The 13,838-nt window shown below is 61.6% G+C and overlaps 1 protein-coding gene across 1 annotated transcript in view; it reads right to left on the bottom strand.

Annotated features, from left to right (window-relative positions):
- Positions 1 to 739: 739 nt before the first annotated feature.
- ZFR2 (zinc finger RNA binding protein 2) overlaps positions 740 to 13,838 on the bottom strand; it is a 45,301-nt gene continuing 32,202 nt past the window's right edge. The window contains 9 exon segments of the mRNA XM_086699526.1: positions 740 to 1,735; positions 1,737 to 1,886; positions 2,624 to 2,721; positions 3,277 to 3,388; positions 4,643 to 4,738; positions 5,070 to 5,167; positions 6,907 to 7,045; positions 8,485 to 8,656; positions 13,297 to 13,487. Coding sequence (XP_086555652.1) covers positions 1,094 to 1,735; positions 1,737 to 1,886; positions 2,624 to 2,721; positions 3,277 to 3,388; positions 4,643 to 4,738; positions 5,070 to 5,167; positions 6,907 to 7,045; positions 8,485 to 8,656; positions 13,297 to 13,487 — 1,698 coding nt within the window. The 3' untranslated portion in view covers positions 740 to 1,093.

Genomic DNA, 13,838 nt, shown 5'->3' with positions numbered 1-13,838 from the left:
AGGAAGGGGGCCCAGGGCCCCAGAGGCAGAGGAGAGGGGCCTGCCCTCCCGGGGGGGAGGGGGTGGTAGTGCTTAGGCACTGGCCGGCTGCTTCCTGTTTCCAGTTGATAACGTGCCCGTGAGAACCAAGCAGGGCTTCGCCTGCCTCAGGGGGCTGAGAAGGGGGTCTGTGTGCGCCCAGCCCGTGCTCTGACACACGCACCCCCACCGGAGGCCCCCGCTCCCCCCGCTCCCCTCCCCGGAGCCTGACCGTTGCCTGGGGACGCCCTGGGGGCTTGAAGCTGTCAGCAGCTCAGCGGTGACCCAGTCTCCCCGTCTGAACCCCCCTCTGCCCCCTGAGGTTTGCAACGAGGGTTTGGGAAAACTCTGGGGAACTCCTGGTAGGGGACCTACAGGCAGAGAGCCCCCCACCAACTCAGCTTGGCCACCTCCTTCTCTAGGAAGCCCTCTGGGCCTTCCCGTTGATGATCATTTCTTGGACCAGGCCAAGACAGGGTGGTCATGGGGCCTGTTCAAAATGAGTGCTCCTCGGGGAGGGTCCCCAGGGCACCCTGGGGTGGGAATGGCCCGGGGGACCAACACACGGGGGCACAGCCTCCGGGCAGCACGCTGCTCACACTACGGCCTGAGTGTCAGAGAGAAATGCCGGCCGGGCACTCCCGCTCGGAGCCCTGAGGGAGCGGCGGGAGGGCGCAGCGGGGGCTCCGGACCCCAAGCAAGGACCGCACAGTCCACACCGTGAGACATTACTTATTTATTCCCCACCCTCGCAAACTTTCAGGTGGCTCTACGGAGACATCAGACACAAAGGCACACTCAGACTGCCCCCTAAATACAGAAGCGGAATTTAAGGATTCAACTGACCACAGACGGCCTCGGCCCAAGGACAGACTTTTCCCCTTCAGTGCCGTGGGGCGACTGGGCAGGGAGGCTCGAGCACAGAGGGAGGACTGGGCAGGGCTGCCCCTCGTCCACCCGGGCTCCTGGCCCAGGCCCGGACCCAGACCTGCTGCACCCGGCGGGGGCGGGGGGGGTGCGTGAGGACTGACCAAGCAGCTCCCGCTCTAAGCAGAAGGCACTCGGTGGTACGGGGTCAGGGCAGACTGTGGGTCACAGACGTTTCTGGGGGGCCAGGGGTGCACCCAGCCTGCATCCTCACCGCCCCTGGGCCCTCCCACCTCCCTGAGGGTGGATGCTGGCCAGGAAGATGCCAGCTCCGGCCCTGCAGACCTCTGGGGTGGGGCGTCTCCAGGTTGGGGTCTGGAGGTGGGGGGGGGATGTGTTTGAGGCAGGCTGGGCCCAGGGACGGGGGATCCCGGCCTGGGTGCGTCCTCAGGCTCGGCCCCACCCGCCGGCTCTCCCTGGCCTGTCCCTGTGATGTGGTTTCAAGTCCACGCAGGGCTGGGGCATCCACGGGGAGCGCTCCGGAAGGCCACACACTTGGCGGGCCACAGGGTGAGCCCAAAGCCGGCAGGGTTTCGCTGTGCTGCACCTGCCAGCCCTCCGCGGGGCGGGCCTTCGGGTGCCGGCTGCTGCCCCAGGGGGCCCTCACCCCGGGATAAGGTGATTTCCAGGAGGATTTAAGCAAAGTGTTTTTAAAGAAACCCACAGATCGCTCCGGAAAGGAGAACACGGCCGTCCAGCGTCGGGATGAAGCGGCTGCGGTGAGGACGCGTCCGGGCGTACCCAGCGGGGGACGCTGCTCACGGGGGCCCCTCTCCACCCTGCCGGCCCTGCTTCCCGGGGACCTCACCCTTCTGGGCCTCAGTTCCTGCCTCCCGCAGCCTCTTCCGGAAGCGCGCCCCCGGCCTGCTTTTGGGGGGCGGCAGAGGGTCCATGCCCAGGATCTTGTGGATCTGCCGGAACGCCAACAAGCGCAGGGCGTGCTGGGGGCAGACGGCCAGTCAGGACCCTCCCACTGCTCGCCGCGGGCCCTGCACCCACGGCCCAGCGCGGACACGAGCTCACCGGGTGTCCTCGACGACACCCTTCCAGCAACCACAGAGCTCGGGGCACGCTCGGGCTTGGGGAAGCGCACTGCGCTGGGGCCAGCCGATGGCAGGACGTTCCCAGGAAGCCCTCGGAGCATCAGCCCCTTTCTGGGCTCTCTACTGGGACTCCAAGTCCTGCATCGCCACTCGGCCGTGACCGTGAGCAACTTGACTCTTCCCGTTAAGGGCAGTTCGTAAGCGCCAGGGTCCGTGTGGGTTTTGCACCACGGGGAGGCTTTCTTACAAATAAACTTGCTAACAAAAGGGAAGCCACAGCGGGGGGCTGTGCGGGCCAAGCTGGAGGCCATGGCTGGGTGTCGTCACACCCTGAGACGTGGGGCCACGGAACACCCAGGAAAGTCCCAGCCAGCAAAGCCCCAGGTGTGCACCTGCCTCACTGTCATGGCAGCTTCGGCCCTGAGCCAGGCTGGCCCTGCCCCCGTCACCCACAGGCCACCCTCCCACAGGCCACCTGTTTCTACAAAGGGAAGGAGAGGGGGAGGGGGAACCCCACATCGTTTCCGGGTCCATGCGTAGCCGCAACCTGGGCGGGGACCCGGGTGCCACGCCCGTCCCGTCCGAGCTGGCCTGGACTTGGGAGCCACACGCACCACACGGGCCGGCTGTCCTACCTGCGCACTGGCCGTGAGGTCCTCACGCTGCTGGCAGGTCATGGGCCCGAGGGCGTCCCTCTGGTCTCTCTCGCAGGGATCCTGGATCCCAGGCCCATCTTGTCGAGGAGAGGTGGGGGCCGCAAAGGACAAAGTACCCAGGGGAAGAGACCACCACCGCGGTTGGGCGGGTCCCACGCAGGGCCCACCCACTGCCCCCAAGCGTGCACCAGCCACACCCCTGTGTGCGCCTGGGACAGCCCTGGGACAGGACGGGCCGGCAGCACATGCCCCCTGCACGGCCTCTCCTGTCACTTCACCTGCCACCATCCTATGCCCTAAAATGACGGGAAAGCCCCCTTTCTGCATCTAACACCTCGATGGCTCAGCGCACTGTCTCCCTTTGACGCCCGTTATCTGCGACCCTGCTTGGTTCCTTTCCCAACATTCCCAGGGCTCTCCAGGGCTCTCCAGGGCTGCACTGCCCCAGGGCGGGCCCCTCCCTTGCCGGGACCCTGGACCCTCGTCCCTGCGCTGCTTCTGTGGCACGCAGTGTCTGTCTGGCTCCCTTCCCTTGTCTGCCTGGCACAGTGCTCCCAGGGCTTGCAAGTGGCTCGTTCTGTGCCCGCCACACCTGCTCTACTGTTCTGGGCTCCCCGGCCTGCGGGACTGACCTGCCAGGAGCATCCCCGAGGCTACGCACTCCAGGACACGCCTCAGGCCTTCCCCGGGACTCAGGGGCCCCTTCGTGCTGCTCAGGGCCTTCTCCACCAGCAGCTCCATGGCCTGGGCCCCGCGGGGACAGAAAAGACGACGCCGTGCCTCAGAGGAGAGCACTTGGGCCAGCTGGACTCTCCCCCAGGCGACAGCCGCGATGCACGGGGTCTCCAGCAGACCCTGGGACGGAGGCCCCTAGCAGCACTGTCCCTCACCCCCACCCATCCTTGACTTCTGAGGAGGAGGGTGGTCCCTGGGGCCTCGTCTCTGCCTCCCCAGGGCGTGGCTGCCGGCAGGTTTCTGCGCCTTCTCCGCATCCCGATTCTCCATCGGCAAAGCCTGTGCACAGTAACACTGCAAACCAGGGTCAAGAGGGTTGAAGAACTGCTCTCTGTGACCCTCGTGCATTTAGTCAGGGTCAGATGACCCGTTGGCCTGCTCTGGCATGCTCCCCTCACCAGGGAGCCCCCCTCCCTGTGGGGAGCAGTGGGGGGGGGTCTTGGGGGCGGGATCAGGACAAGTGTATTCTCTTGGGGGGGGTGCTTCTAGATTTACAGGGAAACGGGCTCCTGGGGAATGCGGGGCCCTCTCGGCGCCCAAATGGACCCACGTGTCCCAGAAGGAGTGGTGCCGAGAGCAGCGCCTGCCTCCTCTGGACACTGGGCAGAGAGAGCCCTTGGTCTGGGAGACGGTCCTTGCGGGTGAGTGAGGCCAAGGATGGCAAGGCCAGGGTGGGAAGGGTCTACTTGCGCAAGAGCACGGCTTTGGCGGGGGAGAGATGCTGGCAGCAGAAATGCACGCGGAAAGCAAATGTCCGTCCCCCAAAGTAAATGAGATGGACAGACTCAGACGTGCCGACAGGTGCACGGACACAGCACGGCAACCTGGGGTTTGGGGGCACGGGTGCCCTTGCCTCTGTCTTCTCTCCTCTCCCCTGACGGGCCCCAGGACTGACTGCCAGGGGCTGTCAGAGCCATGGGGGTCTCCCCTTCGGAAGAGGGAGGGCACGCACCAGGCGGCCCCGAGGCCAGTCCTGGGCACCCTTGCCTCACGTGCTCTCTGGTTCTGCCCGTGAGGTTGCCGGTTCAAGGTAACGGCAGGCTCATGAGGCTGTGCTCCGCAGCAGGCCTCCTCCTGGCCCCGACGGACCCCTAGGCCGCCCCCTCCCCACCCACCCTTCCTGGCTACTCAGTTGGGCCCCTTTTCGGAAAGCCCAACACTGGGAAGGGGAACCTCTGTCTCAGAGAAAATGAGGCCTGTCAAGGCTGTTGGAGGCCCTTGGGGGGCTCCCCAGGGCAGGGCCAGCCACGGGGTGCTGCTTACCCAGGCCGGCAGGGCCCCCCAGGTGGGCACGTGCTGGCAGAGGTCACGAAGGACCCTGATGACAATCACGCACGGCTGTAGGCCACTGGCTCGAGCCTGGGGGGGGAAGAAGTACACCATTAGCTCAGGAAGCCACGGGCTCGTGGCCTCGGGGACAAGGGCTGACCCTTGGGGAGTGAGCCTGGCCGGGAGGGACTCTGGGTGTGGCACAGACCCGCTGATCCGGCCCAATTCGGAGCCTCCGGTACCCGCCATCCCCCAGAGCAGTCCGGGTCACTCCCTTTATGTTTCTGACAAGGGTCTTGTCGGGTCAGTGCTTGGCAAGGAGACGTGGGTAGCCATGCAGACGGCTGTCTCCCACAGCTGCATTCAGAGCCCGCTCTCCGAGCGCCGGGACACAGACGGAGGCCCCCTCCGGCCCCCTGACCTGAAACCACTTGGCGTGGCGGAGGGCGGCCAGGGACTGAAGGCACTTCTCTGGGCTCAGGATGTCTTCTGGGTCAGGCTGAGGCACCTGCCTTCCTTCTAGAAGGAAAGGGCCATGTGGGCACGGCACCCCTCACCACCCCCCTCGCCTCCCTGGGCCACGCGGCCCGGCCCCTCCTGGGCATCATCCTGTTATCTGGAAGGCACCGGGCTCCAGACCATCTCTCCTCCAGGCCACGCAAGGACCAGAGAAGTCATTTCTGTGGAAATGCTCTCCCTCTGCGGGAGAGGTCCCATGAGGACAGAGCGCAATGCTGGTTACCGAGCACCGTCAGTGCTGACGCCCTCGGTTAGCAAATCACAGTTCAGATGGAAAACTATGAACTAAGCCAGATTTCCAGACGCTTCCATGTGCATCACAGCAAGGGAGAGAGCACGCTGGACAGGAACAGGTGCCGTCCTCGAGGGCAAAGGCCCCGCATCTGGGAGAAACTCTGGGGCCTTTTCCTGCGGTCTTTCCACTGCTTCACGCTCTCCGCCCCTCGCTCCGGGAGGCCCCGGGTCACAGAGGTCAGGCGACGGGACACAGCTTCACTCACGCATCGGTGTCCTCACGGGTGGGTCACAGCCCAGCCACTGCTTCAGGCTGAGATGGAACCGTCCGGGGTGGGTCTGGGAGGAGGGCATTTCGTCCCCGGTGTCGCCCTCTGGTGACAGTCAGCCCGGGGCCCGACACTCTTGTGGGGGACACAGAGGGGCGCCCTCCTGCCCACCCGTCTAGGAGCCTCGGATCGCTCACACTGCCTGACGCTCCCAAGCTGCCCTTGTTCGTGTGTTTGAGCAAACCCTAGCGGGGCCTGCAGCTAGGATTTCACGATGTCTCATCCCGCTGTGGTTATTTCTTACGTGACCATGACGACTGGTGATGGTTCCCGCCAATGGTTCAGGGTTCTGCTCCCCCAAAATTTAAGCGATAAAAATGAACTGATTTAAAGAAGCACGTTAGGGGCGCCCGGGTGGCTCAGTCGGTTAAGGGTCTGACTTCAGCTCAGGTCATGATCTCACGGTTCATGGGTTCGAGTCCCGCATCGAGCCCTCTGCTGACAGCTCAGAGCCTGGAGCCTGCTTTGGATTCTGTGTGTGTCTCTCTCTCTGCCCCTCTTCTACTCATGCTCTGTCTGTCTCTCTCTCTCTCAAAGATAAACGAACATTAAAAAAAGTGTTTAAAGAAGAACGTTAGAAGTTCGTGGCCCTCTGCTGTGACAAAACAATCATGAAGGGGGTTCAAGAATGACTGGAGTTTGGAAAACAGTTCTGGGGGCTGCTCCACGAGGTTCCGGGGCTCCGTGAGATCCACGGTGTGTTCCTGGCAGCTGGCCTTCACCGCAGCAGTGACTTGAGGCCCCTGCTGGCCCCTGGCCTGGCCCAGTGCCCTTCCCACTCTCTCGGCCAAGCGGCCTGAAGCCCTAGAGCCCCCATGTCTCACAGGAGAGGCCTTGGGACCCATGGGGTTGCCTGTGGCCCCTGCTACACAGAATCAGCTGAGCTCCCGGGGACCCAGCATAGCTGATCTCCCTGGGGTGGGGAGCAGGTGTCTGTGCAGGCCCAGAGGCAAAGGGAAGAGGAGGACAGCGCTCTGGAGCTCGTGTGACTGTCGCCACCTTGCTTCCTCTGCTGCCCCAAGGCCCAGTTCTTACCTGCCAGCAGCATCCAGGGCTGACAGAAGTGCCAGAAGGCTGGTGGCTGTGACCCCCTCCCCACCCAGAGCAGAGGCAGATGCGGCCCCCGGTCACCAGGGAGCGTGGGGAGTGGGGCTGGACGGAAGGGCCTGGCCACACCTTGGTCCGTGGAAGGGTCCTCCCGCATCAGGGGCGAGGTGACAGACACAGCGACCCTCATCCTGGGCTCCTCACAGGAGGCGATGATGATGTTGGCTTTGGGGTCAGAGGAGACCTCATACTCGTCTTCTGTCACCATCTGTGGGGTGCAAGTGTGACATGAGTCCAGGTCAGTGCAGCTGAGAAGCAGGTGTAAACGAGCAAGAATGCGGTCGAGCGCCAGGCCCTGTGCTGGGCGCCTGTAACCTCCGGAGGACTGAGACACACCCCCACCCTCTAGGAGCGCACACGCATAGAGACGCGTACAGAAAACACCCTGCATGTAGGTGCCTTCACATGTAAAGAACGCCCGCCGCTCAACAACAACAAAACCAGCGATCCAATGAAAAACCCCCACAAAACCTGCGAGCGACAAAACAGGTGGTTTGCAGAAAAGAAACAGGGAAGACCCTTTTTTTTTTTTTTTTTTTTCAACATTTATTTATTTTTGGGACAGAGAGAGACAGAGCATGAACGGGGGAGGGGCAGAGAGAGAGGGAGACACAGAATCAGAAACAGGCTCCAGGCTGTGAGCCATCAGCCCAGAGCCTGACGCGGGGCTCGAACTCACGGACCGCGAGATCGTGACCTGGCTGAAGTCGGACGCTCAACCGACTGCGCCACCCAGGCGCCCCCAGGGAAGACCCTTTTTACGTGATGACACAGATTACCCCCACGCTAAGAAAGAAGCAAATCAAAACTATAACGAGGCACCAGCATCGCCTCTGAGGACGAACCTCAAGAAGTCGAGGGGCAGCTGGGCTGGCAAACCTCTGTATAAACTGCTGGAGGCTGACCTGGCAACATCTACCAGAAGCATCTGGCCTCAAGCCTTTGACCAGCAATCCTGCCCCCCATCTTTCAAGCCCCCCCCCTTCGTCTCTAGCTCCATCCTGACGGGACACACACCTCCCACCATCCTGACGTGCCCCCTCCCTGCCAGTGCTCCCTCCTTGGCATCAGACTTTCATTTCTTCACAGACAACACATTGGAAGCTAGCTTGCTCTGGTGCATGTTCGTTCACCTCCTGACCAGAGTGGGGACCCCAGAGGGCGAATCTGGGTCTGCGCGACCCCCGGTGCTGGATTCTCCCGGGAACAGAGACCGACACACCAGGAAGGAGAGCCTCCTCCACCCCGGGAACTGATTTTTTTAACCTGAGACCCATTTAAATCATGACGTGCTCTCAGCCCTTCCCCAGTCGCTGTTTCGGGTCAGAAAGTCCCAGACAGTCCAGGGGAGGAGCCCAGGCCACCCGCCGCGGTCCCCTCTCGTCTCCCCTGTGAAGGGGGAGGGTCCTGTGCAGTCCTTGGCACCAACTGCCCCTGGGGTGGCTGGTAAGTCGGCACCCTCAGTGACAGGACACGGACATCCTGAGTCTGACCCTAAACTCGTTTTATAAAGGAGCCCCGAAGTTCCTCCTCTTGTCAACCTTTGTACAAAAACAACCCGGTCCGCGTCTAGCAGACTCGCGCGGAAACACAGCCGCCCCAGCCGGGAGCCCAAGTGCCCGCCACGCACAGAGTCCGGGCTCTTACCGGGAGCTGCAGGGGCAGCTGCTCCGAGATTCTCCGCAGCAAGGTGTGGGTGGGCTTCTGCGAGCAGAGCAGGGTCAGCTGCACCGTCCTGTCCCCCCGCAGGAGGAGGCCTTTCGCCAGGAGGCCGACCCGCATCACGCCCTTCAGGACCCGAGCTCTGGGGGAGCCGCCGCTGTGGAGACAAGCCCGAAAACATGTGAGACCCGCAGGGGAAAGGATCTGGAGAAGGGAGTGCTGCCGGGGTCCCCCGCTCCCGCAACCACGGGCGCCTCGCTGGGCCTCTGTCTCAGCTTCCCCATCTGGGAAACGGGCACATGCGCCTCGGAACAAGACCGGCAAACTGCGCGCGCTCAGTAAGGGCGGGCATCTGCATTCTGTAAACGGCCACCAATGGCCATCCCTGTGGCCCCTGGTCTTCAGCCAGATGGCGCCACCCACACGGCCCCTGGCTCTGTGCTCCTTGAGCGTCTCTGGGGCCACCAGGCCCCCACCTCAGCTGCTTGGCTAGGAGGCCCAGCCAGGTGCTCGGCCGGGAGTCTGCCCTATCTCCTCAGGCCCCGAGGCATCCGGACATGGTCCCCAAGTGCCCCCCTGAAGCTCAGGCCAGCTTTGCGCAGTGTGAACCTAACCACAGCATCTGCCCCAACACATCACCTGCCGGTGCTACCCCCTCTGCAGGTGGGGGACACCCCAGTTCTCCCAGGCCGACTCGCGGCAGCCATCCTCTCCCACACGGCCTCCCCTGGTCCGTGTGTTCCAGCCCCACGAGGCCGCTTCCCTCGCTGGGCCCCGCCTGGGCCCCTCCCTCGGCGGGTGTCTACACAAAGTCCCCACCAGGCTCCAAGAGCTGCCACTCTGTTTTGTGACACTTCTCGGGATAGGAGGGGACCTGATCTGTTAAAATCCATTTATGTTTGGGGCGCCTGGGTGGCGCAGTCGGTCAAGCGTCCGACTTCAGCCAGGTCACGATCTCGCGGTCCGTGAGTTCGAGCCCCGCGTCAGGCTCTGGGCTGATGGCTCGGAGCCTGGAGCCTGTTTCCGATTCTGTGTCTCCCTCTCTCTCTGCCCCTCCCCCGTTCATGCTCTGTCTCTCTCTGTCTCAAAAATAAATAAACGTTAAAAAAATATTTAACTCAGGGCGCCGGGGTGGCTCAGTCGGTTAAGCGTCCGACTTCAGCTCAGGTCACGATCTCACAGTCCGTGAGTTCGAGCCCCGCGTCGGGCTCTGGGCTGACGGCTCAGAGCCTGGAGCCTGCTTCGGATTCTGTGTCTCCTTCTCTCTCTGCCCCTCCCCCACTCATGCTCTGTCTCTCTCTCAAAAATAAATGAACATTTAAAAAAAAAAAAAAGAGGGGCGCCTGGGTGGCGCAGTCGGTTAAGCGTCCGACTTCAGCCAGGTCACGATCTTGCAGTCCGTGAGTTCGAGCCCCGCGTCGGGCTCTGGGCTGATGGCTCAGAGCCTGGAGCCTGTTTCCGATTCTGTGTCTCCCTCTCACTCTGCCCCTCCCCCGTTCATGCTCTGTCTCTGTCTCAAAAATAAAAATATATAATACATTATATAATTATATAAATATATATATCATATACAAAATATTTTAAAAATATAAGACAATTGCTTAAAAAATTTTTTTTAAATGTTTTAATTTATTTTTGAGAGACAGAGACAGAGCGCAAGCCGGGGAGGGGCAGAGAGAGGGGGAGAGAGAGGGAATCCCAAGGAGGCTCCGAGCTGTCAGTGCAGAGCCTGACGCGGGGCTTGAACCCATCAACTGTGAGATCATGACCTGAGCCGAAATCACGAGTCGGAAGCTCAACCGACTGAGCCCCCCAGGTGCCCCGAAAACAATTCCTACAGAGAAGGGGACCATGTGGAAAGGGGGCTGGACTTGTTTGCCACGGTTGTTAGAACACATCAGCACACACTGCATGGCTTAAAACAACACGGATTTGTTCCCTCCCTTGTTCTGGAGGCTACAAGTCTGAAACCGAGCTGTGAGCCCTTCTAGCGTCTGGTGGCCTCTGGGCTTGGGGCTCCTTGGCCTGTGGCTGAATCATTCCGTCTCTACTTCTGTCCTCAACGTGGCTTCTCCCCTGTGTGTTTCTTTCCCTTTAAGGACACCAGTCCGGGGCGCCTGGGTGGCTCAGTCAGTTAAGGGTCTGACTTCGGCTCAGGTCACGATCTCACGGTTTGTGGGTTCGAGCCCCGCATCGGGCTCTGTGCTGACACCTCGGAGCCTGGAGCCTCCTTCGGATTCTGTGTCTCCCTCTCTCTCTGCCCCTCCCCCGTTCATGCTCTGTCTCTGTCTCAAAAATAAATAAACGTTAAAAAAAAAAATTTTAAATCCACTTATGTTTTTTTTTTTGTTTTTTTTTTTAATTTTTTTTTCAACGTTTATTTATTTTTGGGACAGAAAGAGACAGAGCATGAACGGGCGAGGGGCAGAGAGAGAGGGAGACACAGAATCGGAAACAGGCTCCAGGCTCTGAGCCATCAGCCCAGAGCCCGACGCGGGGCTCGAACTCACGGACTGCAAGATCGTGACCTGGCTGAAGTCGGACGCTTAACCGACTGCGCCACCCAGGCGCCCCACCACTTATGTTTTTTTATATATTTCTTGGTTTCTGGACGACAGAGCGCTAGAGCCCAACATGGCCTGAGAGGAACAGGTCTGGAAGGCCACCAGCCAAATCCAGCCCAGAATGGCTGCGGACGGGGCTAGAACCAGACTCCACAGATTCCCACCTCCCACGGGAAGAGGGGCAGAGAGCCGGGGCAGGGCGGGAGTGGGCGGGGGGGGGGGGGGGGGCAAGTAGACAAAAAGACACAGAGGTTCGTCAATCAAGCTGGATCCCAACTCACACACGCTGTAAAACAGAACAACCCACATTCTGATCTCTGCGGGACAACAGAAATTTTGACCCTGCTTGTTTGACGATGTTAAAGGGTGACTGTTAAACTACAATGGTGTTGTGGTTTTGTTAAATCGCGAGTCCTTGCTGTTTAGGGAAGGCTACTGAAATCCTAGAGGGCACAGATTCAGAAGGCTTCCTTCCAAGAGACTGAGGAGGCCTCGTGTGGAGTCCGTGGTTCGGGCACTGGCACCTGGCGCTCCCCCGGGCCTCACTGTTGCATCAACTTCTGTGCACGTTGGGGAGCTTCCACTATACAAGAAAAACACCCAAACCTGACGTGCTCTTTCCAACAGTGAATAACAGAACAGCCGTAGGACGGCTCGCTACGATCCTTGTAAAGAACGCATTTCCAAGTTTCGAAAATTAACCCAAGGACAGAACACGCGGCATGCCGTAAGCGTTACGTGAAGGCTTCAAAGAGCCAGGTCAGCTTTGCTGTTCGGGCACAGGGCAGCTGCCAGCCTTAGGGAAGGGGAGGGCAGGGGCATGCAGGGGCAGCACGGGGACGCGCCCTGTGGAGGCTGACCCGTCTGGGTCCCCACCCCTACTGTCCCGGGGCCACACGACTCTGCAGCTGCTGAGTGCTGTGGGCATGCATGACATTGTGCTGCTGGGGGATGGGGGGGTTGGTGGGGGGGGGGGGGAGACCTGAGGAAGGCCTGCAGGTCCCAGGTCTGCCTGTGTCCACTGCCCAGCCTCCATGTTCAGTGCAGGACCACTGGGGATCCTCTCTCTCCCCTCTCTCTGCCCGTCCCCTGCTTATGCTCTCTCTCTCAAAGTAAGTAAACTTAAAATCATAAACAATAAGCAAATGTAAATAAAAACAGAAAAAAAACCCATATGCTGGGAGAAAACCGGAGGGAACACGGGAGCGTCACGTGAAGGGGTGCGGCGTGGCGCTCCTATGCACCCCACACAGCACCAGCCCAGGGAAGCCGGCCCCGCGCCCCTTGGAGCAGGGCTGAGGGCAAGGGTCACCCTGGGGCCGGACCAGCTCTCGTGTACCGGTGAGCGAACCCTACACCCGGGCAGACCTCGGAGCTGGGAGGGGATCTGGCCGTCTCTGCAAGGGCGTCAGTGCAGAGCAGAAAGAGTGCCTCTTTGCACCCCTGTCCACTGTCCTAGGGGAGGTCCCGAGTCTGAGCCCGGGGCTGACCCTTCGGAAGCCACTCACAGGTAGCACCAGGCGCTTCCTGAGGGCGCAGACACTGGTAACAACCAGACCCCAGACGGGTCGACGCCACAGGGCTCCTCTTCTGCTCAACGTCCAGATCAGGCTGAGCCAGGGGACCGGGGGGTGGGGGGCAGGGGGCGAGGGCATTGGGAATTTAGCAGGGGCAGATTTGAGGCTGGGTCGGTGGGGGATGCAGTTCTGGAAACAAGGTGGTGAATGCCCTCCGTGCCGCCGAACTGGACCCATGAAAACGGTTCAGGCGGTAAATTCCGGGTTACGTTTTACTGTAACACAGACAAACTCCACGAGGAGCCAAAGCAGCAGGCCCCGGAGAGAAGGGACTTGGACGGGCCGACTTCCTCTCCGACTGCAGGCGGAGGGGCTTCCCTGCCCCAAGTCACAGGAAGGAGTCGCGGTGATTCATGGGGGCCCAGCGGCATCTCCCGCTGGGGGGCCTTCATCGCCCTGTGAATCACACTTATCTCCATTTTGCAGACCAGGAAACAGATGCCGTTAACCCTTCGTGAATGGCACTGTAGCTGCACCTTCCATAGGAAACGGCGGTCTGGGGAATTTTCTGCCCGTGGCTGGAAAGCCCCAGAGACCGCGGACAGCTCAGAGGCCGTCCCAGGTGAGGCGGCCTCTGCCCTCCTGCCAGCCATCTCCTGTCCAGAACGGCTTGAGGTCACCCCTGGGCCCTGGGAACAGAGAGTAGCCTCCACTACCTGTGCTCGCCGCCCTCCTGCTCTGGGCTTCCGGAGCTCTCCTCGGCCAGCACGTCGGACACCAGCTTGAGGGCGCGCTCCACGTGGGAGACGGCCTTCTGGACGGCCAGGAGCTCCTCCTCCGTGGGGTAGATGGCAGCATGCATCCACATGACATGCCGGTCATCGCTGGACTCCGGCCGCCGTGTGGGCTACAGGCAAAGGGGAGAGTGTCACAGGCGGGCTGAGAGGCTCCGGCACCCGGCAGGTAGGGGAGGGGACGAGGGTCAGCCCCGGCTGCCGCAGGGCACACGCAGCCCTGTCCGGGGATGGGGAGCCCCGGAGCCAGGCTGGCTTTGGGGGTGGCAGGCAAGTGGCAGCAGAGAGCCAGGTGAAGGAAGGCTAGGGACGCCCGAGGCGGTGAGCCAGAGAGGACCCAGGACTGCGTGGGGCCGGTGGGCTCCCCTCTGTGGTGGTCTTACATGTCTGAGCCAGAGGCTTCGCAGCCACCTCGGCGGGGTCCTTCCCCTCGGCAAGGTGGGCACGGGGGGCTCCCCACCCAC

Source organism: Puma concolor, chromosome A2 (genome assembly GCF_028749965.1).
Source record: "Puma concolor isolate L17-30 chromosome A2, mPumCon1.1.hap2, whole genome shotgun sequence".
NCBI lineage: Eukaryota > Metazoa > Chordata > Mammalia > Carnivora > Felidae > Puma > Puma concolor.
Note: the sequence above shows the minus strand (reverse complement) of the source record. Positions and strands in the feature narration are given on the sequence as shown.